The sequence below is a fragment of the Carassius gibelio genome, chromosome B5 (assembly GCF_023724105.1).
Source record: "Carassius gibelio isolate Cgi1373 ecotype wild population from Czech Republic chromosome B5, carGib1.2-hapl.c, whole genome shotgun sequence".
Lineage (NCBI taxonomy): Eukaryota > Metazoa > Chordata > Actinopteri > Cypriniformes > Cyprinidae > Carassius > Carassius gibelio.
The window spans coordinates 25,919,013-25,946,214 of NC_068400.1; the positions used below are offsets into that span (position 1 = coordinate 25,919,013).

General features: G+C 37.9%; 2 protein-coding genes across 6 annotated transcripts in view; one reads left to right on the plus strand and one right to left on the minus strand.

Annotated features, from left to right (window-relative positions):
• slf1 (SMC5-SMC6 complex localization factor 1) overlaps nucleotides 1-20,809 on the minus strand; it is a 28,155-nt gene extending 7,346 nt beyond the window's left edge. The window contains exons 1-19 of one of the 2 annotated variants that reach the window (XM_052556460.1): nucleotides 20,738-20,809; nucleotides 20,524-20,663; nucleotides 20,262-20,375; nucleotides 19,379-19,457; nucleotides 19,116-19,285; nucleotides 18,976-19,031; nucleotides 18,725-18,878; nucleotides 18,309-18,479; nucleotides 18,069-18,137; nucleotides 17,565-17,711; nucleotides 16,319-16,485; nucleotides 16,097-16,231; nucleotides 15,435-15,579; nucleotides 15,029-15,176; nucleotides 13,177-13,322; nucleotides 12,841-12,971; nucleotides 9,648-9,727; nucleotides 5,346-5,438; nucleotides 3,713-3,895 (exon numbers count right to left, since the gene is read on the minus strand). In XM_052556460.1, the coding sequence (XP_052412420.1) occupies nucleotides 3,713-3,895; nucleotides 5,346-5,438; nucleotides 9,648-9,727; nucleotides 12,841-12,971; nucleotides 13,177-13,322; nucleotides 15,029-15,176; nucleotides 15,435-15,579; nucleotides 16,097-16,231; nucleotides 16,319-16,485; nucleotides 17,565-17,711; nucleotides 18,069-18,137; nucleotides 18,309-18,479; nucleotides 18,725-18,878; nucleotides 18,976-19,031; nucleotides 19,116-19,285; nucleotides 19,379-19,457; nucleotides 20,262-20,375 (2,188 nt within the window). In that variant the 5' untranslated portion in view covers nucleotides 20,524-20,663; nucleotides 20,738-20,809. Of the gene's footprint in view, nucleotides 1-3,712; nucleotides 3,896-5,345; nucleotides 5,439-9,647; nucleotides 9,728-12,840; nucleotides 12,972-13,176; nucleotides 13,323-15,028; nucleotides 15,177-15,434; nucleotides 15,580-16,096; nucleotides 16,232-16,318; nucleotides 16,486-17,564; nucleotides 17,712-18,068; nucleotides 18,138-18,308; nucleotides 18,480-18,724; nucleotides 18,879-18,975; nucleotides 19,032-19,115; nucleotides 19,286-19,378; nucleotides 19,458-20,261; nucleotides 20,376-20,523 lie in introns of both variants that reach the window. The other variant, XM_052556459.1, reaches the window with a different exon arrangement.
• Nucleotides 20,810-21,003: 194 nt separating this feature from the next.
• Nucleotides 21,004-27,202, plus strand: part of kiaa0825 (KIAA0825 ortholog) — a 126,166-nt gene continuing 119,967 nt past the window's right edge. The window contains exons 1-2 of one of the 4 annotated variants that reach the window (XM_052556455.1): nucleotides 21,004-21,146; nucleotides 21,460-21,527. The gene's annotated coding sequence lies outside the window, so the exon portion shown is untranslated. Of the gene's footprint in view, nucleotides 21,528-27,202 lie in introns of all 4 variants that reach the window. The other 3 variants (XM_052556457.1, XM_052556458.1, XM_052556456.1) reach the window with 3 other exon arrangements.

The following is a 27,202-nucleotide window of genomic DNA, read 5'->3' on the forward strand; positions in this document are numbered from 1 at the left end:
CACCACAGGAACTTTACCCAGGATCTAGGGACTTTGGGCTGGTGCTCGGTGTGTTTCCACCGCAGGAACCAGGAACTAAATAAAGTTCCGGGTAAAAAAATTGCCCCTCAGAAAGTCCCTGCTGGCGAGGTAGAACTTTTCGTACAAGGGAAGTTCCTGGGAAAAAAAGTTCCTGGTACAAATGTTCCAGGTAATTTAGGTGAAAATGCGCCATAAAGCTACTTTATCTGTTTACATACAAAGTTGAAATGGTATTTGCAACAGTGTTATAGGGTTAGTACATTATTTACTCATCCCATGCCATTCAATTCTGGATGACTTTCATAAAAGATATTTGAAACAATGTTTTTGCCCATATAATATAATGTAACTGGGTTCAAAACACCATTTGAAATGACATTTCATTGCATTGACAAAAAAAAAAAAAAAAAAAAAAATATTTTTTTTTACACAAAATATCTACTGTTGTGTTCTAAAGAAGAATTCAAGTTTGAACAACATGAGAGTGAGTAAATGACAACAGATTTTGGCAATGCGAATAAAGTTAAAAGGGAAACGATATAAGATGGGACTTGATTTCATCTACCAGAATTTGTTGGAAATTTTGGAATTTTGGAAAATTGGGCGGCCTATTACATTACCCCACTCAAGCGGCTTTGGCGATGTGGTACTGCAGAAAGAAAAGTGTTATATTTTCCTTAATATTAATTTAGTTGTAATGTTTTTGCCATATATAATATTGACAAATTGTCAACGATCAATGACTACAGTATCTAAAGCCCACAAACACTAATAACAGGAATAACTTTATCTACAGTAGACTCAAAATGTTATGAAATAATATTGAAAATCTAAATTAAACATGCAAATAAATAAGGTTTAGAGTAAAAGGGGGAAAAAAACAAATACTAAGTCATTCTGAAATTCAAGCTAAATTTTCACAAATTTTCTCATTCTAATTGCTCTCAATGAACAAACGGCTACATGAATGACATCAGATCCTGCATTGGGATCTCATCAAAGGGGATGCTGAGCACTTACAAGAAACCTCAGTTTGGTTTAAAGTGATAGTTCTTTTCTGTACGTTGTGAATAGGACGGAGCAGAACAATCTGTTGGATGCTGACCCTCGTAAGAGAGAGCCCAAGTCATGCCAATAAGCTTTAATCCATTCCACTCCTGAAAACAGAGCTGTATTCACAGCAACCATCAAGCCATTAAGATTCGAAGGCCATGGCAGTAACTTGAAGGCTCTTTCATGGCCGTTATTCGCTCTGCTATTCTTTGGATACAAGCTGCTGGGTGCTGGAAGCCATACGCAATACAAATCAGGAAATGGCTGAGTGAACTTACGCTCCACCATGCTTACAATGTGTCAGTGTGTGTGTGTGTGTGTGTGTTTGGGGGAGGTTTGAGCTGGCAGCCTTGGGCTATGCAAGATGATGACACCCGTCCCTGCCCTCGGCCATGGCATGGTTAGCAGTGCCCACGGGCAGGAGAAGGAGGGACTTGTCTTTCACCCTCTCACCCACCCATCCACTAACATTCATTATTATTTCATGCTGATAATGCTGGGATTAAGAAAGCCGTGTTTTGCACACTGTAAAAGTTGAATGACCTTGAAAGCAGCGAACAACAGTGAGAGCGAGGTGACTGTTTCATGTCCATATGCCTGTCATTTTTATTCCAGAAATATGCCAACATGTTCTGAAGAAAGTACATTTGGTCTGAATCTGAATCTCTTTCTTTATTTCTGTATGTTTTATTAAATTGTTTTCTATATTCAATAATAATGACCTATTGATAATGAGCGACTTTGTGGACCCAACTCATAAAGGGAAACAATTTTATTTCTAGGCATCTTATATAAATAGACACTAAAATCAGTCTAAAACAATTTACCTAGTAATATTTAATAATAATTTTATTGAGTTCCATGCTTTTTAAAGGGATAGTTCTCCCAGAAATGAAAACATTAACTCATCCTCAAGCCGTTTCAAATCCGTATGATTTCTTTTTCTGCTGAAGAGAGTAAAGAGAGTTGGCAAACAAACAGTTTCTGGCTCAGTTTCAACTTCCATTTTCTCCCCCCATACTATGGAAGTCAGTGAGGATCAGAAACATTTTAGATACTTATATTCTTCAAAATATCTTCTCATACAGGTTTGTATGTACCAAAATGTGAGGAAATTATAGGATTTTTCATTTTTGGTTAACTATCCCTTTAAACAATGATTTTCCATGGCTTTTCCAGTCATTTTCTAGCAATTGTTAGACAAGGGATAAAGAAAAATAGACAAGGGACAGATAAATAAATGAATAAATAAACACATACATAAATATCTACATGATCAGCTGTGAATAAGATGCCGAATGGCAGAGATCAGTCCTCAAGTCGAGTGTGTGTTCACCTCCGTGTGCTATGAGGGATCTCGTCAGCTGTCTGTTTCCCAGACACATCACAATTCTAATTTCATGAAAAAAAAGCATCTTTTCTTGACCTCTTTTTTTATGCATTGGTATAGGGCCAATCTCAGTCAGCAAGAAGAAAAATGAGAAAAAAAAAGAAAAACATTCTCACCGGGACCAAACAATCCCAATCTAATTTACTTTTTGAGGCCAGAATATCTACATGAGCTAATAGGGGAGCAAAATCAAATTAACTATAATTAGTCAAAATGGAAAAGCGAGAGAGAGAGAGACAGAGAGAGAGAGAGAGAGAGAGAGAGAGTGACAGTAAGGCGTGTGGGAAACCAGGAGCCTGTCTCATTTTGTCTCTCCTCAAGTCCCTCCCCGTCGTCAAGCCATCCCGCGCTTACCGCATTGACACATGTCGCGCTCGCTTCAAAGCTCGCAAACATCGATTGCATGTGGCACGCAAACAGCCAGGCGCGCCAAAACATTTCTGTTCTGACAGATTTCCCCCGTGAAAAACCAGCATGTGAATTTCATGAGAGCCGCAGACCTGACTTGTCTAATCTCTTCAGGAGGATGCTAACAGCGTCATCCACGCCGATGGGTTATTCCTGCAGATGGATGGTTTTTATAGAGGAAAGAACGTAAAAAACCTTGAACTCTGAACGGCAGAAGACAACACTATGTGTGTGTGTGGTAGAACTCAACTGTTAAGCCACAGGAGAGGCCTGGATTTAACAGATTTTTACAAAGCACTTGTTTGTTTACACATGTAATGCCGCTGTAATATGACTTTCTGCCGCTTTCACTCATCAGTTTGTTTATACTGACATCACACACGGAAACAGAAACTGTTTTCTCCTTATTTATTCCAGTAAGAGAGGCACTTCCATATGACTCAATAAATTCAGCCTCATTCTCAAAGGAATCAGAAATCTGAACATGTTTTGAAGTAATACGGTATTATATGGTATTCAATACGAGTCAGGCTCCCATAGAAGGGCCTGTTTGATTGTGACTGGATAAGAGACTCGTGAGAGACTGAACCAGGAGGAACAAGTGAACTCATGGCTTTTTTGAAATTCAACAGCTTCTTTAAAATTGCCATTGAAGGGTTCACGTTTACGTGAGCGCGACTGTGTGCATGTGCGCTCGTGTTTTCATCCCTCTTATGTGAAGAAGATCTGTATTCACAGTATGAATCTTCATGCATTGAGTGTGTGTATATATGTGTTTGCATGCGTTGTTTTGTGAAGGTCTGATCTCAGAATGTATATATGTGTATGTTGGGCACTCACCGCCACGCCTCAGCAGCATCTTGGCGATGTGTGTGTGTTGGTTCAGCAGGGCATCGTGTACCGGACTGACCCCCTGGACCTGACTGCCCAGCTGCAGGTTTGGGCAGTGCTGGAGCAGGGCCTTCACACACTCTGTGCTGCCATGGTTACAGGCTTCATGAAGGGGCGTCCAACCAGCATGATCTTCAAACAGTGACACAAAATATACTGTGAGGATTTTGGTGCCTACATACACTACACACAAGGTCAAGCTTGACAAATGACAAATTAAACAAACAAACAAAAAAAAGTTTACGGACATTATATGTCCTTTATTAATATAAATTATGTATATTATGTTTTACTATTTGCTGATGTCAGAAGTCAAATAAATCTGTATAATTAGCACATGCATAATAGGTAATTTAAATTCTTGCCATATAATTGTATATTAATAAGAATTTAAATTCAATTTCAGAATATATCATAACAAAATGCCTATTCATAAAAGATACCGTTTCTCTTCATAGTGTTTTTCTAACATTATCAATCAACTATTCGCTATTACATTGCTACATTAATGCAAAGTAAATTATTCAACTTTTTTATCTAGTATATTATAAAATATAGAATGCATTTGTTTAAATTAGTAATGATAACAATAAAGGTAATGAAAACATAAACTATTTGAATTTATTTGAGAGAACTGGCCTCAATTGTAAACATTTCTGAATGTTGCCATTATTGCGTAAACAAACTGATTCCAAAATCCAAATGTATGCTAGTAGTTTTCATATTAATCCTGTCTTTAAACTCCCAATGCGTTTTTTTGTGTGAAAAAAGAAACAACAAAACAAAACGCAACATTGTAAAATACAAATATTTTTGTAATATTATAATATAATTTTTTTTAACGAAAAGGCCTCAAACGCAAACATTTCTGTACATCATAACATAACAGCACAAACATACTGATTACAAAATTGTTTGCTAGTAGTTTTTTTTTTAATAAAAATAAAATGTTAAGATTTGCACTCTAGGCTTTTCAAGTGAAAGAAGTAGCAGAACACTGAAAAATTAAATATACATATATATATATATATATATATATTTATATATATATATATATATATATATATATATATATATATATATATATATATATATATATATATATATATATATATATATTTTTTTTTTTTTTTTTTTTTTTTTTTGCAAACAGGCCTCAATCGTAAACAATCATTTAATGTCATTACATAATTGTGCAAGCATTCTCATTCTAAAGTGGCATTAAAAAAATAATTTTTGAGTTAAAGTAAACTTACAACATGTCAAAAACAGCGCAACAATAAAACAATACAAGCAGGATTTTCATCAGGGTATATGGCAAAAATAACCACGATTACGTTAAGATTTCAAAACGAGATCGGAAAACGAAAGGCATGCACAAAATTTGCTTGACGCCTCAATACTAAACCGAGCCTAAAACAGTGTCCGAACCTACCAGACACACCCTTACATTTGATCTCAAAGGTTAGACGTGTGACGTAGGCTTTCCTTTGTATGAATTACCAGTTTAGCACACAAAAAAAGTGAAACAGAAGAAATGGGACGATTCTACTGAGGGCAGGGGAGGAATATAGAAACCTACCTTTAATGTTGACGTCCGTTCCAGGCACGCTGAGGATACGAAGCAACGTCTCCACCTGGTTCCTCTTGCAGGCTCGATGAAGGAGTGTCTCGCCTACACATGGATGGAGAAGAGAGAAAGAGAGAGAGAGAGAGAGAGAGAAAGGGCATGTGAAAGAGAGAAGTGGGCAACATCCAAAATCAGGGTGCGTCCTGCCAACTGCCCTCACAGTCCCGTAACCGCTTATTTAACGCTTTCCGTGCTCGACATTAAAACAGCTAAATGGGCACACACTGAAACGACATGGAACATTTTTAAATCAAACCAATAGAAGGGGCTGACCCTGAAAAAAAGAGATTTTTTTGGGGGGGGGGAGAGGGACAGGAAGCAGAGAGAGAGAGAGAGCAAAGAAAGGCGCTCATCCGTTCTCTTTGTCACTATTCCCCTTTTTTCCGGACAGTGGGAATTCTTTACTACACTAGCACCCCAAGTTGAAGGCGATTGTGGGAAAAGGCTTCCTGGCAGTCCGGCATTGTTCAGCCGGGGAAAGTTATGGTACAGAGCTCATACACAATGGCTCAAACAGCCAGAGTTCAAAAGCTCCACTGGGCAGTACGAATGGGAACACGCGATTCTCACTTTTGCAAACTACAACTGCCAGACACAAAAGCCTCCAAGGACTTTTATTTACATTTTCCTTCTGCCTGCTCCCTTTGTAAAGTAGCCTTCATCCCTCACTCTCCCGATATGATATCAAATCGGGAATATATTAGAGGGTGGGCTGCTTCCTTTTTTTTTTCATGTGTGACTGAACTTCACAAGAAAGTAAAAGGCCAAACTTGAGTGCCTCTGCGGCTGCCATTATAATGCCGCTGTGCAAAGCTGCTAATAAATGCTTTACTGGGTCTCACCAGGGTGCCCATTTCTCTGCAGCCTTGGCCGGCTAGATAAAACCCGGCGTGCTAAAAGAGCCAAAGCGGAGAGAGGCAGCGGGGAAGAGGAGGGGGAAATAAAGCAGACAGTCTTCTTTCTTCTTGTGGCAGGGAAAAAGGGAGAAGCTGCATCCTCTTTCACATCAATACATTGGGTGCGTTTTCAAGAAGCCCCTTTAAGCCAGATCAAACAGAGAAAATTAGGTTAGAAGAAAACGTAAATGACCAGATAAGGCTGATATGTCTGCGACTACAGAGAGCCGTTTGTCATGGTATAAAGAAGAAAGATGCGGAAGTCGTGGAATCATGGGCACTGGAGACCGCCTATACCCATTTTGGACTGATGGGATTCACTTTTTCTTTTCTTCCAAAGATGTTTTAACATGCAATCTTTTAACTTTTAATTAAATTCAAATATGTCTAGAAATAACTAGACATTTTTCTATCTAAAGTTTTCATCATGACAGTAACAGTGCACAGTGACACAGATGTTTGAAGTCACAAAAACAGACTCCCTCCTAAAAATCTGATCACAAGTGGTTACAGAAAACCCATCTGGGACAGTGTGTTGGGAGACCACTAGTCGTCGGGTCACCAGAGACGGAGATTAGTATCAGGTGTAAACAGGTTCTGACAACACATGAACGGAATGTTCCAGACTAAGCTAAATCAATGACAGAACTTCAAAAACTAAGATGAAAGAAATATATAAATACCTAGCACATATCTATAATAACCTCTCTCTGTTTCAAAGGAAAGGAACAACAGGGTAGGAAACAACAAGCCCCTAACTCACGTGTCAAGTACATGAAAGCAAGATCACAAAGACTCGAAACCTAAAATCAACGAAAATAATTAGCAGGGTATTATGAAGAAATAAAACAGAATGCAATAAAAGTATGACTTAATGAGTGCCTCAGCACCATGGCAAGTTCTGGCTCGCACTAGCCCTTTTTTCACACCCTAATAGGCCCTAAAACCCAGTGATTAAACATTTCTTAACTCCCCATGTGTACACAGTCTCAGAAATGCCAGGCCCAATCTTCCCTCTGTTAAATCACTTTAATGGCTCCAATTTGGACACAACGCTTCCATTATAGGGGTAATTGCATACTCAGCATTTACAAGCTCGAAGAGGATAAATCCATCCTGTCCTTTTCTGTAAATTGTGAAATGTGTGCAGCATTTGTGGTTGTTGTTTTTATTTATTTATTTATTTATTTTGTCTTGTAGAGAGTACTTTCTTGCGTGGTTTGTGATGTCTGGCATGACAGCTCTGGCGCTAATGGCTTAAATAACGGCTATTTGTCACAAAAGTGCATTTTGAACACTGTGATGACAGGATGCATTTTCAGTTTGACCACTTTCAGGTTTTAGCAACATCCTTTAGTTCTACATGTAGGAGTTATAAAAGGTTTAGTTTATGGGATTGTGAACAAGAACTGAAAGAGGCCAATAATAACTGGGTCAAAGATATTTATTTTAGTTTTATAAACCACTTGCAGATGCTAATCGTTTTGTGTGTGTGTGTGTGTGTGTTTGTGTGTGTGTGCCTCAAAAATGGCATTTTTTATTTATCACTGCCCTGAGCTCTGTAATGTGATACATTTTAAATAATACAATATAACAGCTCAATTAACAAGAATGCTGTTTTGTCCTTTTTTAAAAGTCCTCATTTAAGATTCAGCATAACAAGAACCAATAGAGGCAGGGTCTGTCATGTATGCTAACATCAGCACATCATGAAACTGCTCATACTTTAAATAAGAATGCATTATTAGTAATGGCTAAACATCCTAAGGATTCTACAAAGAGCACAACTCAATACACGTATTACGAAGGAAGAAATCATCCTGATATCACAATCTGAGCTTTACCCCAAAATCATTACCAATATGCTTATAGCATAATTAACTGTAGGCATAAGCCACAATGAAGCGTATTGAGCAGACAGACAGCTCAGGGTGAAGTTAACAAGGCACCATGGACCTGTACACCTTGTGAAAAATACTGCAGCGTCTACCTACAGAAATCTACAGCTGAGAGCCTGTGGATGCTTCATCAAAAATTGATGCGCTACACATCAGTATAGGGAGCACGTAGTGCAAAAACAACACAAGGCAGGGAGCAGCATCCTTGAGTCTCCTGAAAGCAGGGCTGTCTCTCTCTCCTTGCCCTCCCCCGCTCGCTGCTCTGGCGTGGGGGTCTTTCTGATCAGGTGGAAGGGGAAAGATGAGCGTTGACACCTTGGTGGGTTCACACTGAGTGCCAATGTCCTAATTACCGAAACTTCCAGGCTTGGGTACCTCTGTCTTTCTCTTGCTCAGCCCCTCATCCCGTCTCCTTCCTCACAGCAGAATCCTAATTGCAGTGTTTAATATTCTTAAACGGGGGATCTGACAAGCATTATGTCTGCGTGTGTGTGTGTCGCCTGATTTTTATGTATTTTCCACCTCTTCCTCACCAAAGGATGGAGGGAGCGTAAAAAGCATGTGGAATGTAAATGCTGTTGCCTGAGGTTATAAAGAGAGGCTCTGTTGAGAGCTTTTGACCTAGCTGAATGCACTACAGAACTGATAGAGACATAGAACGATAGATAAATCACAGACAGAGACAGACAGATAATGATATATAGAATGATAAATAGAATGATAGACAGACAGATAGACGGATAGACAGACGGATAGACGGATAGATGAATAGATGGATAGATAGACAGAACAATAGACAGATAGACAGACAGAGAGACAGGTGGATAGACAGACGGATAGACCGATAAACGGATAGATGGATAGACAGACAGAACAATACACAGACAGACAGATGGATAGGTGAACAGATGGATAGATAGATTGACAGAACAATAGACAGATAGATAGACGGATAGGTAGACAGACAGACAGACAGACAGACAGACAGACAGACAGACAGACAGACAGACAGACAGATAGATAGATAGATAGATAGATAGACAGATAGACAGATAGATAGATAGATAGATAGAACAGATTTTGAATTGGAATTTGACAGACAGATAAATAGATAAATAATGACGGATAGTGATAGAAAAAAACATAAGATTGAAAAAAAACTATAGATAGATAGATAGACATAACAATGGACAGACAGACAGACAGACAGATAGATCGTTCGATTGACAGATAGATGATAACAGAATTTTAATTAGAATTTGACAGACAGAAATATAAAATGACAGATGGACAGACAAACAATGACAGAAACAGAAAAAGAATGATAGACCAAATGATAGAACGATAAAAAGACAGACAGACAGAGACAGAAAGACAGATCCTAGTTTTTTTGTGATGATGCATGAATGCTCTGCGTCTCTATGGCATGCAAGTAGACACTAACTGGTAGCAGCTCTCACCTGCAGCATTGACTCTGTGGTAACCTCTCGGGACAGTCTCTCGCCCTGAATCTGAGCCGCCTGCTGAGTCTGTCACAGCTCTGAAAAGAACACACAGTAACATTTAACAGACAGATTGAGACATCAAGGCATGTGTTTTTGAGGGGACAATAGTTCACAGAGCTTGTGGGTGAATAGATAGGATCTGTCATGTATGCCAACATCAGCACATCATGAAACTGCTCATAAATATGGTTAAATAAAGAATTTATCCATAGCCAGAGGAATGAAGTGATGGAAAAAAGCCTGCAATATTTAAAACTTCCGAGACAAATCTCTCTTAAAACACAGAGAGGTGAGATGCTACCATAAAGTTCACTAAATACTTCCCACTTTATGCCGCTGCTTGTGTCTACAAACATCATTATATCACTGTCACGACATTTTCACACTACCGCAGGATGGGGTTGAGGGACTGGCATCTAAGTGCATCGCCTGTAGCAACTATCAGCCAGCCTGAATGCTAGCTGTACTTACTGAATCCTTTTATCCGAGGAGACAGCTATCCAAACCCCCCCGTGGAGCTCTCCCAGGATGCAGTCCCTGGCCAGTGTTTAAGAAACTGTCACTAAATGGCACCATAAGAGCTACAGTGATGTAGGCAGGATTGCAGGCTGATGTTCTGATTGGGTGAAGTGTGCTGGCTGTCCGCTCAAGTGTTGACTAAGACACATAGCTGAAAAAAGACAATCTCAGACTGATGGAGGGATAGAAATAGAAGCATGGTCACATGCCAACGAAAATCAATCGATCAACCAATCAATCAATCTTTCTCTCTATCCTTCCATTTTAGTTTTAGTGATTAAGGTGGAATTCAAGTGCATGATCGCTAATAACTTATTTTTCTTTATTAATAGGTAAAAATGATTATACTTTATAATGCAAAAATGTCCCCAATAACCCCCCAAATGCTGGCTTGCAGGCAAAATCCTTTAATCTAACTGATGCAATATTTTAGAGCACAGCAAAACCAAAAAAATAAAAAATTCATATCCACTAAAGAAAATTTCATGACTTTTCCTGACCTGGAAATCACAACTTTAAAAAGCCCCTTATATATTCAGGCTTTCCTGACTGTTAACCATAAAGAATAGACTTGTAATAGTGCTTATAATTTTAAAAACTTAAAATTAAATAAATAAATCATCATTTATACTTAACTGTGTATAAATGTATACACTGCAATACACTGTGCAGCTCTTACAAAGAAAAAAAAAGAAGCTTAAAGAATCTAAATGTATGATAATTGATCAGATTTTAATAATGATTTATCTAAAGGTGTTACTAAAACTACTACCTACATAGAAAAAAGTCTTGTTGTCAGGACGGTCACAGAGTGGACTGACTTGCCCAAAATGCAGATAAGGAAATGTAGTTGCAATATGAGTAGAATTAGAAAAGTATTTTCTAATAAATTCTTGCAAGGGTTTGATTGATTGAATAAGATGCTCGAAAAAAATACATTTTAAAATATACGGTAAAGAGCTAGGGAAGAGTACTAGGGTGAGGCTGTAAGAGGCCTTAGAGGACAGTGCTATCAGAGGAATAAAGGCTTGTGCTTCCTTTTTCAGCAAGAGTGTCTTGTTCCCTAGTAATTGGATTGTTCAGAACCAAGTTGCAATCTAACACAGCAGAACAGTACAAACATCCACATTCTCACAGACATATGGTCATTTAGTTTCCCATTAGTGAGGAGTAAACATCATTGTGTGCAGTGTTCAAGTCTGTGAGTGAGGACACAATGTTCTTCTTGTGACCACTGCTGTCCTAAAATATTCAGCACACTGTCAAACAACCCATCGTGGCGACGAGATGCTGAAAGTCATGGCTTAGTCGATGTAATCAATGTGGAGCAGAAATAGTAAAGAAAGCATCAGAAAGAAAGAGCGGAATGTCACAAGCAAATCATTAACGTTTTCTACCATACGCCAGTGTCTTACAGCAATAATGTGTTTATGAATTTACAGCTGTATTATTCCAAGCTAGAATAATCATGCCAAAGTAGACACCTAACAAAGTAACACATTTTGTAAAAAGCAACAAAGAGAAACTTAAATGAACATTTGTTAAATTAAAAATTATATCATCATTATTATAATTTAGTGTATAGACATAAGTAGTTTTTAACTGGTATATTTATAAAATAAATGAGTTGATGCATGTATTAATATCATTCATAGTATTTAATTCACTTTTTTTTCATTTTAATTAACATTAATCACATTAACATAAATTTAGTTATTTGCATGTAATTTTTTTTGTTTTTATATAAATATAAAAATAAATATAAATAAACGTATATAAAAATATAAATAAGTGATAATATAAAAAAAAAATATATATATATATATATATATATATATATATATATATATATATATATATATATTAGTACTGTTGACCGATTATATAAAATAATTAATTTATTGCACTTTTTTTCCCTGAAATTATTCACATTCAATCGCACTTAACAAAATACTAAAATACATAAGTTATATTTCATTAAGATTTGATTTGATCTTATCTTTACTTCAGCTTTATTTCAATTCACCAAAGCAATTACACAGTTCTCAGGTTGCATTTAAACGCAGTCATGGTTTGTGTCAGTCGAAGCCTGTAGGGAAAAAAGGCAGCCAAGCAGCAGTTGATTGAGCTGGTAGGAGAGACACACAGCCCCAATTACCCTTATGTCACCACTAGTAACAGGGCTGGTGGTCTGCTGCCATCACAGGTTGCCCCAACAGAGAAGGACAGCACCCTGTCTCTCTCCATTAGTCATCTTAAACCCCTCTAATGCCCCATAATGGCAGAAAATTGTCCAATTAAAGGCACCTACTGCACTCTCTGCCTCTGTCATACACGTATGGATGCTGACATAAAGAGGATCTTATAGTGTTGTAAGTGGAGAGTGGTTATCTCAAAATGTGCTCTGATGGCACAAGGATGTAGAAAATGACACCTATTAATTCTTGTGATTTTACAGAGAAACATCTTACAAAAGTAAACACTAGTACCAGGTCTATTCATCGAAATTATACAAATAGTTTTAAAAAGTCAACGTGTTTTTGCTTTTTTTTCCTGTGCTCTGTGATCTGCAGTGTCAGTATGGAGGACAATAGCAAGAGCAGATAGATGTGGCAGAGCTGAAACTCACTCTGAGCCTGGCACATGGCCGGCACGACTAGTAGAGGGTTGATTCATCTCTATTCTGTCAGTCTGTCCCTTCAGGGTTTGGACTGGTTCTCGATCACACAACATCCCCAGAGCTTTGAGGTAGGTTGAGACCTGGCAAGAGACAAGCAAAATAAATCGTAACATTTTTTCCTCACTATTTTTCCTCCATCTCTCACTGAATGTTCTATTCACTGTATTGTGTTGTGTTATATGATGAATGCAGACTTCTGGGAAGGCAATTTGCTGCAAATGAAAGTGTAGTTGCAATAAATCATGATGTTTATTTTAATAGAGTTGGACACAAGTTAAAACTCACAATTGTGAGCAGGCAGAGTGGTTCAGAGCTGAGGATCAGGCCCCTGCTGCAGCAGATGTTTCTATAGATGGCGTCGGCAGTGAACATCCGGAGTCTTGCAGAGCGAAGGGCTGGAATCACTTCCTTCAGCATCTCACAGGGTAGGTCTAAAGGTGGAGACCGGAAGGTCATAACAGCCATTAAGCTATTTAAACCTTTATTGTACATTCCCTCAAATGAATAAAAATAAATACATAAATAATAATAATAATAATTTTATTTATATATATATATATATATATATATATATATATATATATATATATATATATATATATACACACCCACACACACACACTCACACAATTGCATTTCTTTACTGTATTTTTGATGAAATAGATACAGCCTTGATAAACATAAGAAATTTATTTAAAAAACATAAGAAATCTTACTGATCCCAAACTTCTGAATGCCCGTTTATATATATATATATATATATATATATAGAGAGAGAGAGAGAGAGAGAGAGAGAGAGAGAGAGAGAGAGAGAAAGAGAGAGAGAGAGAGAGAGAGAGAGAGAGAGAGAGAGAGAGTTTGTCCTCCATAAGTATTGGTAACAGTAAAGTCAAAATAGCTTTCTCTGCTGTGGAGTCAATACATTTGCAAATATGATTAAAAGATGAATATGCGACAAAACAACAGAATGTCACATTTTATTATTAGGTCTTTTCATGTGACATGTTTTTCTATATAAAAAGGACAGAACTTTTAGAGTTTGTCCAACTATTTGAAGTGAGCGTACGTATTGGAACAGTTGAATTTAAGGCAGAAGTACAAGATTAAAAGCTAATATTTATTTGCAGATCCCTTGCATACAATCAGAGCAGTGAGTCTGCAACCCATAGACATCACCAGACTCTTGGTCTTATGCTCTGAAATGCTTTTCTCCAACCTTTAATTCAGCCAATTCCAACTGTTGCTTGTTTTGGGGAGTTTCTGTCTTTAGTCTCCTGTTCAGATGGTGAAATTAATGTTCAGTTGGACTTAAATCTGGAGATTGATTTGGGCAATCTAAGACTTTACATTGCTTTGCCCTGATAAAGACATTGACTGAATTGGCAGGGTGTTTTGGGTCATTGTCCTGATCCAATATGAAGTGCTTCCTAATGAGTTTGTGCCATTTTCTTGAATATTGTTAGCCAATATGATTTTGTACCCTTCAAAATTAATTCTGCTACTGCCATCATACATTAAGTCATCATTAAAATGAAGAGGTCCTATTCTAGAGACAGCGATTCACGCCCAAACCATGACTCCACCTCCACCAGGCTTTACAGATGAGGATGTATGCTTAGGAACATTCGCAGTTACCTTTTTTCTCCACACTTTTGCTTTTCGATCACTTAAATATAGGTTCATCTTTGTCTCATCAGTCCATCAACTCAGTTCCAAAACTCTACTGGCTCACATTTATGAAGAATCTTGCCTTTCTATTTTTGGTGCTGATCACAGGTTTGCATCTTGCTGTGTAGCTTCTGTAATTCTGTGTCAAATTCTCCTGCAGACTGTAGATTGACAGAGCATAACCTCAGCTTTCTGGAGGTTGTTGGTGATTTTACAGACATGTATTTTAGGGTTCATTTTCACAGCTTTTAGGATATGTCTGTCATAAACTACTGTTGTTTTTGTCAGCCGATCAGGTTGTCATTGGTTGCAAAATTTCTACAAATCTACCCGATGACCAAACACACTCACCTACAAATTGAATAGGCTGGGGTGATTGTATTTTCAGCAAATTTTCATTTTTGGGTGAACTATTCCTTTAAGTGCATAACATGATTCTTCACCAGTTTCCCACTGCACTATAGGGTACCTTGGCACAGTATAGCAATGTGTTCTGCCAGGTCTTTAAAGCCTTTCTCCACCAGACTGCTGTTGAGCGGACTGTGTTTCTGAGCCCAGAACTCCACCACTACACACAGAGTCTCCTGCAGAGTGACCGACATTCCCAGCCTCCACTCCTGCACACAAACACACAGAAAACTGATGAAGCATCTGGAATGGACATGTCTCTACAAAATGGTATATTTAATGTGGAAATTTGTTGGCATAATGTTGCTGGCATATTGTGACAAATTTTAGTTTTAGCTGGGAAATTATCTACACAATGATTTCGCAGAATTAAACCAACAAACGTATAAATGTCTAAAACAGAAGATTTCAATAAACCATAAAGTGGCTGTCATTATAAGCAGGAAAGTAGGAGACTTGAATGACACCTGAGCGGAGTTGACAGCCCAGAGTACAGTCTTGATCAGCAGCTTGCCGAGTTGCTGAACTGCCCTGGAGGTCAGCGTGGACTTCTCCCACATGTTCCAGAAAGTACTGTACAGAACAGACGCCCGACTGCTTCCGGGTGACCTCCTGCAGAGAGGAAGACAGGGTTGCCATATATATGTAGATACAGCTGCTACAAATACAATGACAGATCTGCTATGATGAAACTGGCAACATTTTAGGTTTGGGATTATTTAATATAGTTTATTCAGTTGTCAATTAAATATCAAATATGTCATCCTGTCAAATATGGAGGATGCGTAGGTATGTGATGGCAATAAAGAATAGTTGCTAATGTATAATCTAGGCATTAATATCTATAGTTAACTCAGTTACTAAACCACTGTCTTTCTATCAGTCAAAACAGGCCGAATGTAAATAGTACAAAGTCTTTATCTTCAAAACAAGGTGAACAGCAAGACATCAGCATCTCTCCAAGCAGCTGAATATTGTGTTTTATTTCTACACTCTTTATGACATGTTTTGTCTGTGTTTATTTAGTGGAGGGGTGGGAAAATACTGCAGTTTCTTTTCTTTGGGCTCATGCAGAATCAAAAAGTTGTTGTTTCATTGAAGCGGAGATGAACAGAGCTCGGGTGCTCACCCTGAGCTAGCAGCATGAAGCTCCAGCTGAAAGAGTCTCAGGAAGAACTCCTGCAGGTTACAATGGAGACGAAACAGCTCGGTGGACGGTGGGCTTGGCAGTGAGTGACAGGTGGGTTCGCTTGCAAGACACACTCTTGAATAAATCAGACAAAACTGCATTACTGACAGAAACTCTATTTACCTATGAGCTGTTCTGACAGGTACATTGACAGTTTCATACCGAACTGATGTTTCAAGAAGTGACCAGAGACCGCCTTTACATTCTGGACACTGGAGGATCTGAAGAAAGTACTTAGTGTGTCCAGGAGAACCCCAGGTAGGATTGTTGCGCAGGATGCTGTGGAGGACTGTGATAAACATGCTGAGGTACAATGGCTTTGCATCACCCTAAGTAAGAAGTAAGAGAGCAAGAGCAAAGACTGGGTTATCTGAGAGGTGTAAACAAGCTTTTGTAATAAAGTACATTCTTTAAACAGTTCCATCTATTCTAAAGAGTTCAGATCATCACATAAACCTCAGTGTTCAAAACAGATACCTAGAGAGGAAGGTGGCTGATGGCCTGTATAATTCGGATATATCCACAATCATAATTTAATGAAAGCAAATAGTAACACAATCAATTCTATAAATATAGAAATTCTTTATTTATTTTTAGACACATTCATGTTTAGGGCCAATAAGATCGTTTTATTTTTCTGATAGAAGTCACTTTTGATCATCAAGGCTGCATTTATTTGATCAAAAGTTTATATATTAAATAATTAATATCTTTTAAAATACTGTTTACTCTTGTGATGGCAAAGCTGAATTTTTTAGCAGCCATTATTCCAGTCTTCTTTGACACATGATCCTTCAGAAATAATTTGAATATGCTGATTTTGAGCTAAAGCACCATTTTATTCTTTTTATCAATGTTGAAAAACCAGTAGCAGTGCTTCATATTTTGTGAAACCATGACACATATTTTCAGGATTTTTTTTTTTTTTATGAATAGAAAGTTCAAAAGACCAGCATTCATTTAAAATAAAAATCTTTTGTAACATTATAAATATATATTTTTTTTATAAATTTAATGTGTATTTGCTAAATAAAAGTATTAATTTATATAAATATAAATTAATATATAAATATAATATATATATATTTATAAATGACATCACGTTTGTCATATTCTGTATTCACTTTCATTAAGCTTGACTCTATGGCTGTATGCTATTTGTATTCAGAAAACAACAATGGCAATTGTTAAACACAGTAGTGAGTTTTTGCATAATGAAAAAACACTATTTAACATCTTATTGCCATGAATATTTGCACTTTGTGTGAATAGACTTTCAGTGGGTGGTAAAGAATGCTGCTATTACGTATTAGAAATCACTATCCTCACAACATCCTTAATGAAAAAGAAACTATCACACATGTAACAGTGCTTTATAAGGATTTCGAATAGCTCTTATTATACACACATGCAGTGCGTGGTGCATTAGCTGTTGGAGCAGCGGGGCTGGGGGCATCACCCCAGGCTGAAGGGACCCCAGAATCTCCTCCAGAGCTTGTGGGAAGAAGGCACACTCTACCAAGCTCTGCACATTGCTGAAATCTACCGCTGGAATCTGGGTACAAGAGACACAGAGAAAGAAAGACATACAGGAAATAAGATGACTGATGGTAATGTGTTCTCAGGGTCAGTGTCAAATGAGTGCATTCGGACATTTCGGCTTGAGAAACCAGTGGAGGCACACTACAATGTTTCTTTAATGGGTATGCCAATCATGAGAATACCTATCCAACGGATTTGCCTAAATCAGGTGACCTGGCTGTGATGAGCCTTGCGTTTATTACTCCTCTACGTGACACACAGGAAATTGAATGACCTGATCCTCTTGATGAGTCAAACACTCATTTTTGTACTTTAACAGCTTGTGTCTGGCAGATAGGTTTGTTGAAAAGTTTTTCATAGATTTGAATACCTGAACTGGCAGGTTGGGTGTGTAGTAGCTGTAGAACTCTGGGACTGTCAAAAGCATTTTCTTCCGTTGCTGAAACGAGATGTCATGTGAGGTCATACTTTATAGAAATTACATTGATAACCATGACAACTTTCTCATTTGTGCCCAAAATCCATCTGTGAAAGCCATAATTATGTTTCAAAATGATATATAAAAGTTCCAGCATAAAAAGTGGATGAGGAGAATACAAATATATCGGACCTCCATTATTATGATGTATTGTTTGAGCATTTCCTCCAATTCTTTTTGTGAGAGGTCTTCAGTAACATCCATAGAGTCAGTGACTGCGGCAGCATCGACGGCCATTTTACAGCTCTCTTCTTCACCGAAGGACTCCAAATTACAGGACCAGTTCAACTCTGCGCAAACATCCTGCAAAAGAAAGACAGAAAATAAATCACCAATAGCAAATTCGGGGGTTGAATGTAAAAAGTAAAAGCTGTCCAAATGTAAAAGAAAAAATTATTACAGTTTAATATTGTTAAAGTTTGAAAAAACTGTCACTTTTAGTGAATTCTATGCTACTTCCCGAATAAAAGTATTGAGAAAAAAAATAGATTTTAGACTACATAATAGTCCAGATTTTTTAAAGCAATTAATACAAAGAGTTCCTTTACCCCAAAAAGATGTTTGGCTACATAGCTGACACTATAGTGAGGGATTCTGCACTTCTGGCCTTTATCTTTAGATGTTTTTGTGGTTATCACGTGAGTAACATCATATGAAGTCGACCAGTCTGTGAAGACAACAGCTCTGCCTACTTTTAATATCCTGCAAACAAAATGTGGTTTTAGCAGATTCACCATGAGCCTCCGACTAAACAGCAACAACATTTCTGAAGGCAAGTTGTCACTGTGCACATCCTGACCTGACAAACACACTTCTCTTCGCTGGATCATCAATGTCAACGAGCACAACCCAATCCTGCAGGTGGAGATGGGAAATGACAAACATGTTAAATTTCTTTTAGCTGTTTTCTACGTGAGTTAACAATATAGTGCTATTCACCTGAAAAGCTCCAGACACAGTGCCATTAGACACCCTCTCTCTCCATGTTTTCAGCGGATTGGGTGTTTCAGGAGTCTGAGCTGTTAAGTTTAATTCATATGGAGCCTCTGGAAGCCATGCTTTTTGATTCACACTGTCCAGAACAAACTCTGGAGTGACTATCCACTTTCCTGAAACAGTTATTTATGTTGTTTTATGTTATGTGGTGTTATTTTATTGCATGCTTTCTACTCGATTATGACAGTCAGCTCAATATTACAGACCTCCCGCACAGGCTGCGATAAACTTTTCACTTGCTAAAGCTTTTTGGACGATGAGGTGAGTTGTTGCCTCCTTATAAACCTGGAACATAGAAACATGTCTCAGTGAAATATTGTGAACTGTAAATGAAGATTAAAAAAACTCTCTTTTATTGGACATTGTAAAGTCACCTTACTAAACCTTATCATGAGATCATTTAGGAAAAGGTCAAGAACTTGGAGGTTGGGTTTATTCTCATGAGGGTTTCAATTAATAGAGAGAGCAATCTGTGACTATATTAAGATGATATTGAGGGCAAGGACAGAATTACATGGTCCAAAATACACTGCAGCATCGGGAAGCAATTAGAGTCATTTTTCAGGGCTAATTACCAACACTTTATCATTTTCTACATGCACAGTAAAAAAATGCTTGACGTTGTGGAAGAGAGGCTTGTTTAATTAACTGAATTATATAGCAGTGCACTTCTGAGTGGTTCAAAATATTGAATTACATTTGATAATATATCAAAATAAGTCAAAGATGCAGATAATGCTAGACCTTTTCTTACAATTAACTTCCAATTACTTTTACGTGTATTGGTATATATGGCTATATTAACTGTTATTTAAATGTTTCAAACATAACATGCTTGTTAAATATTTCACTTAATGTGTTTTTTCGTGTATTATTGTTTTTATCAGTATTATTTTAATATATTTGGTTTGATATTTCATATCTAATGCAAACAAATTCAAACACATTAAGTCTGATTAACTCTCCAAATATTTTGGGGCCACTGTACAACAGCAGAACTCTTCATTTATAACGTTGTTACACTAAGTTATATATACTATTACCATGGTAAAGGGCAAGAATGTACGTGTCTTTAGAGCAGATACTTACAGAGCCCCCAAAATATATGCCCCCCAGCTTTCTGATGCCGTGGAGTAACTGTCTTTTCTGGGAATGATTCTTGATGCCAGACATTTGAAAGATGTATTTGTCCATCATGATCATCTAGTGAGAAAAACAGATTATATAATACACATATTACAGCTATTGGCTGTTTACAAACACTAAAGAACAGAAGAATAGCAAGTAAAGTTGAATTGACTGAATTAGATTGTGATTTTGACAAAAATAAGATGCGTACAAAGTATCTTACCTGAAACTGAAAACCGTGAACTCACTCTGATGTGATGAATTGGACAGTTTGATCTCGCTCCTAATACAACGGCGCGCCAAATGTCACCAATGACCATTCGTCTATATAAAGTGACATTTTATCGAACGACACCTTCAGTACTGTAAATATACAACACAAAAGACACTTAATATGACGCTAACTGTAAGATTAGATTGATACGATATATTCTCACTTTCGTTGTTTCTGTCATTTCGCTTAGTTTCGCTTCTTCAAAACTAGCGTACAGTGTGTTGCCTGACCACGGTATATTATTAGGGGTAACCAATATGTTCAAACTCACATAAATATTACTGTCTCTAGCTTGATGTGCATACACTTATAACAAAATACTGAAAACATGCCTAGAATGAAAGATAGATAATTTATGAAGTAAAAAATAAAGAACGAGGAGAACATGATACTATTAACAAGTACATGCTCCCCCCTTTACTCGGTGATATACTCTGGTCCGTAACACGGAAATACTGATATGCTTCCGGTTGGTTGTCAGAGACGCTTTTCGCAAGAATCACAACAGTGCGTCACCACACGTGTTTACAAACAAACGGATTCGACGGCTGAACAGTTAAATATTCGACCTCGTAAGCGAGCTAGACAGCATGCTATTTAACCATCAGAAAGCCTTTTACGCTTATACGACACTTTTACCTACAATCTTATGTGGTGGATCGATATAAATGACTGAAACACTTATTTCTTTCTTATTAAAACAATCGCAGTTTCCTTCCATTAGTGCTGTCTCAATTGGTGAGACTGTCCATTGTCTATATGTACTCGACACTGTTAGATTTGATTGCAATAGTAAACACTTCTCAGATCATTTAAGCCATTTCACTGCAATGAAAATTAAAGATTTGGGAAGAAATGCACCTGACAATTCTGCTTGGATTTTAGCGCTGATAGTCCTTCATTGCTGTTGGATTTAATGTGGTGAAGAGCCCCTGAAACCATAGCGTGAAAAGGTACCGTGTACTTTGCCTTAATCTCAGTGTTTAGTGGTTTTACTGGTGTGTGTGTGTGTGTGTGTGTGTGTGTGTGTGTGGTGTGATAATGGACTTGGACCATCAGTAGGGATGTAGTGCAATAGTTAAATGCTTTAAAAAGAACCGCCCTGTATATAGGAGCTGTCTGATGAGGGGTTGCAGACATGAAATGCTTGGGAAGTGATGTGATTTGGTGTGACATACTTTAGATCTATTTTAACATATTTTTTGCTAACTCTTTTGTAGCTATTATGAATGCAGATTTTTAATTGAAAGATATAGGCCTATTTTATAATTATGCTCACAAAGCCTACATTTATTTGATCAAAAATACAGTGCAAATCATAATATCATGAAATGTTATCACTGTTACTTACTACTTTTTTTAATGTGATGGTAAAGCTAAATTTCCATTAGCCGTTACTTCAAACTTCCGTGTAACATCATCCTTCATAAATCATTGTAATGTGCTGATTTGTTATTTTTAAAACAGTTGTGCTGCCTAATATTTTTGTGGAAATTGTTGTAATTTTTTATGATTATTTGATTCATAGAAACTTTAAAAGAACAGTGTTTATTTGCCCTTAGCCATCTTCCACCTCTTCCATCTTTATTTGACCATCGAACTCTAGCAATCTCTATTCTTATACTATACTTAATAGTATATACTATAGTATATACTATTCTGTTTTCTGTTTATTTATTATACAATCAACCACAGACAAAAACAAAAAAGACCTCTCACCACTAGTCTGCTCTATTCTTTTTCTATTCTATCGGTTTTCTTTTTATTTACTTTATAATAAAAAATAAAAAAAAACCTTGCTACATGTACTGCGTTAGGCTAACTGAGACTTGTTATAGCACTTACATATAATTTATCTTTTTTTGATTTTGATTCCTTCTAGTGTCCTCATTTGTAAGTCGCTTTGGATAAAAGCATCTGCTAAATGACTAAATGTAAACATAAATCTTTTGTAACATTATAAATATCTTTACTATCACTTTTAATAAATTTAACTCATCATTGCTGAATAAAAGTATTAAAAAACATATTGACCCCAAACATTTGTAGTGTAGGCTTGTTTGAATTGATCATTTTGATTTTGTCTGTATTTCTAGTAGTTGTCTGTAGTTGTTTCTATAGATTAGATTAGATTAAATTCAACTTTATTGTCATTGCACATGTAAGGTACAAGGCTCGACGTAGTCAGTGTTTTCTCTGGATGTCCTCAATAGTAGGAAGTGGTGTCCCTGTGATGTGTTGGGCGGTTTTCACCACCCTCTGCAGTGCCTTGCAGTCAGCAACTGAGCAGTTCCCATTCCAGACTGTGATACCAGACTGTGAACTGGTCAGGATGTTCTCGATCGCACAATGGTAGAAGTTTACCAGGATGGCTGAAGACAACTGGTTCTTCTTCAGTGTCCTAAGGAAGAAGTGGCGCTGGTGAGCCTTCAGGCTGGAGTTGTTGTGGTCCAGGACAGGTCCTCCGAGATGAGGGTTACCAGGAATTTGAAGCTGGAGACCCATTCAACAACCATCCCGTTAATATGGATGAGGTCGTGCGTGCTTCCTTTCTTCTTCCATGATGGAAGTCATGGCCTAGTGGTTAGAGAGTTTGACTCCTAACTCTAGGGTTGTGGGTTTGAATCTTGGGCCGGCAATACCATGACTTAGGTGCCCTTGAGCAAGGCACCGAACCCCTAACTGCTCCCCGGGTGCCGCAGCATAAATGGCTGCCCACTCCTCCGGGTGTGTGTTCACGCTTTGTGTGTGTTCACTGCTGTGTGTGTGTGCACTTTGGATGTGTTAAATACAGAGCACGAATTCTGAGTATGGGTCACCATACTTGGTTGAATTTCACTTCACTTTCACTTTCACACTTTCTCAAGTCCATGATGAGCTCAATGGTTGTACTGGTGTTGAGGAGCAGGTTGTTGTCAGCATACCATGCATCCAGGTGATGTACCTCCTCCCTGTAGGCAGTCTCATCATTGTCTCTGATGAGGCAAATCACCATGGTGTCATCTGCAAACTTAATGATGGAGTTGGATCCATGCACAGGCTTGCAGTTGCAGGTGTAGAGGAAGTAGAGGAATGGCCTTAGCACACAGCTCTGTGGTACGCCGGTGTTGAGTGTGATGGTGGTGGAGCAGGTGTGGCCTGACCTTACATGCTGAGGTCTGTTGGTCAGAAATCCCATAATCCAGTTGCAGAGGGAGGTGTTAATGTCCAGGTCTCCAAGTTTTGTGGAGGGAAATGCTGTTAAATGCTGAGTAGCATATGTCTTGTTATTATCCAAGTGTGTGAGTACCGAGTGCAGCACTGTGCATACTGCATCCTCTGTGTTCCTATTTCTGCGTTAGGCAAATTGGTGTGGGTCCAGTGTGGGTGGAAGGCAGTCCTTGAGGTGTTGCTCGGGTGAGGGACAGGTTGAAAATGTCTGTGAAGACCCCTGCAAGCTGCTCTGCACATGCTCTAAGCACACATACAGGAATGCAGTCAGGGCCAGCAGCCTTGCATGCGTTGATCCGACTCAGTGCAGTGTAGACGTCTGTGGGATTGAGTTTTAAGTTTGAGGGGTTGGTGGTCTGCTGAGAGTGTGCTCTTGGTGGCTGTCTCCTTGTTGTCACTGTTGAAGCAAGCACAAAAGCAATTAAGCTCGTTAAGGAAGAAGACGTCTGTGACCATTGGAGTGGAGTTGCTTGGGTTGTAGTCACTGATGACCTGGTCAGAGCTGGATGCCCTGCCACATGGTTCGGGGGTCAGAGTTGGAAAAGTGTTCCTTTAACTTTAGCTTTTAGCAGTACTTGGGCATTTTGATGCACCTATACTTTTGTTTCTAGCATTTACTGTGTAAAAATCTCTTAACTTGACATTTTTTTGCTTAGCTAAAATTTTGTGGACATATCTCATATGCATTTTTTTTTAAATCTATGTACTGTATATGACCCTGCAATCAAGCCAAAATTATATTTCAACTACGCATAAGACCAACTGTGATTGACTAAATGTGAATTATGGATAGGCTTTCGATGTGAATTAATATGCTCTGCAATGTAATGTGTCCATTTCAACCTGCTTAAACAACCTGAGTTCTAGCTCTTGAATATTAAGTGTTGTAGGAAGACATTGAGAAAAAAACTGGTGAGTGGTTACCATGGTAGCCATTATTTAATTAATCATAACAGTAATTGTGATGTGAATATAAATTGCATTACATTTCCTATATATATATATATATATATATATATATATATATATATATATATATATATATATATATATATATATATATATATATATATACGTCTTTTTTATTTCTTCTTCTTTTTCCACTCTAGCTCTCAGTCATGTTCTAGCACCTGACATATTTTGACAAATTCACCTGAAACTGAAAAGCAGTGGAAACTTTTGAATACTGTAGTTCACGTTAGCCAAAAATTGTGAAGTATAGTGAGGATATTGTCATAACCATTCCAGGACAAGTTCAGGAAAAGTCATCCGACAAAAAACAACAACATGCACACAGTCAGTAAACACAGACTGAATTTATTCCCCTGAAACTTTTTTTCTTTCTTCCTTGCATTCTTTCTTTTTCACATTCACCTGTGTTGAATGAATATTGCACACTTTTGCTTGTCCCAACCAACCAACCAACAAACAACATTCTCACTATTTTGGAGTAAAACAATATACTTCTTTAATACATTAAATATCCCAAAAGCTTTATTTAAGAGTTTTGGGAGCTAGAACATAGGAAAACCTTTTTAGACAGGCACTGGCTGCTAAATATTTCACATCGCTACCTCCATTCTGAGCTTGGAGCAGTTTGTAAGGGTAGACATGCAGAGAAATACTAGTGTGTCTTTAAGTGTCGAGAGAATACATCTGCCCCAGCTCTCTCTCTCTCTCTCTCTTTCACACACACACACACACACTTATGCACAGCTCCAGCTCTCTTCCTTGTGTGGCAGCTTTCAGAACTACTCTGGGACTCCACAACATTTGAGTTCAAAATAGATAACAAGACAAAGGAAATGGAGGGTGCATCTGCCTAATTGGGCCCTATGTGGTGACAGCATGAACCTGACACTTTTCCCACAACTCTCATGTGGATGAGACACGGGCGATGATGCGCATCCCTTTGTAACATCGGCTCCACACATGCGTGCGCGCACAGACATTGAGGCAGTCGGTCCCAGTGTAATTACACTGTTCACTTCCTAATCCTGTGTCTTAAAAACCTACACAAGTCAGTCTCTCTCTCTTCGCTCTTTCCCCTCAGACAGTAGTCGAGGCTTGAATAGAGTTTAGAAAATAATAACACGCGAGCTTAACTGCGGAGTCTGTCAAGTGAGGGAAATAATATTTGTCCAGCTGGACAGCCTTTGCCGTTGTGCGGGCTAAATTAATGTTGAGATTTCTGCCTGAGCGAGGAGAAAGGGCTGTCGTGTCGGAGAGGAAGTGCGAGCTGTTTGGTGTTTGACAGGGATTATTAAAATCAGCCCAGATGAAGGGGAGAGGGGCGCCAGCAAAGCCAAATTGACACTGACACTCTCCATTACACTCCACTTGACTTGCGATGACGACGTTGATACAGTCGCTCTCTCTCTAGCACGTGCTGGATCCGTGTGAGACTTGAACGTTGAGGGCTTTATAGCAATCTGAGGCCAGATGGATTGTTTATTTAAAGCGAGGGCAAGAAGATGTGTCAGTCTATATCCCGCCAGCGTCTGGTAATACCGCAAGGCCGCTCTTTCCGATATGCATGTATTACCACCGAGCTGTACTGTAAATTGAATGGCACTCCAGCTTGACACAGAAAGGGGAGGCGGATAGATGAAAAGCAATGGATTGCGGCTAGAAATATTTATGGCAGATGATAACTAGTGTCTTGTTCCAGCTGTGCTTTGACGTGCAAAGATCTTGTTGGAGGTGACATCAAATCATTTCGTGTAAAGGGCCGTCATGTGTGTTCGAGGACATGTTGCATCAAACATAAAGGCTTCAGTTTTCAAGCTTACATTTCCCATTCCATTCAGACAAATGCTGTTCAGACATTGATTACTTCTTTTCATTTTACTTGCAATGGCTGTCCACAAAGTAAGTTATGGTGCTTACAGTATTTATATTCATGTGTTTTACCCAATACAGTCCTTTGCTGCAGAAGAAACTTTTCTGTACTTTTGTTCATTTCGCTTAGGTTGCCTGATCTCTCTCTCTCTCTTTCAAAAAAAAAAAAAAAAAAAAAAAAAAAAAATTAAATTAAAAAAATTAAATACCCAGCTTATCTTACCTTATTTCTTTATTTTGGGGTGGGTTTATGAATTATGATGAGAAACATGCATAAAAAAATACTGATCATATGAAACAATGATGGTAATGAATAAATCTCTTCGGCAAAAAAAAGAAAAAAAAAAAGAAAGACAATTTGTATTCAGGAATCATTGGAGTGGAGAAAGTCTGAAACTTGGGGAAAAATGTGTCACACTTTATTATGTTAAAGAACCCAGGCATTAGCAATCCCGAAGATGCAACTATATTCTGGAAATAAACCCCAAAATTCAAACTGAGACTTCCCATATTTATGTCCAGCTTTATGATGTCACAAGCCATAAAAGTCTGTTGATACCACTGATCTATATCGAAT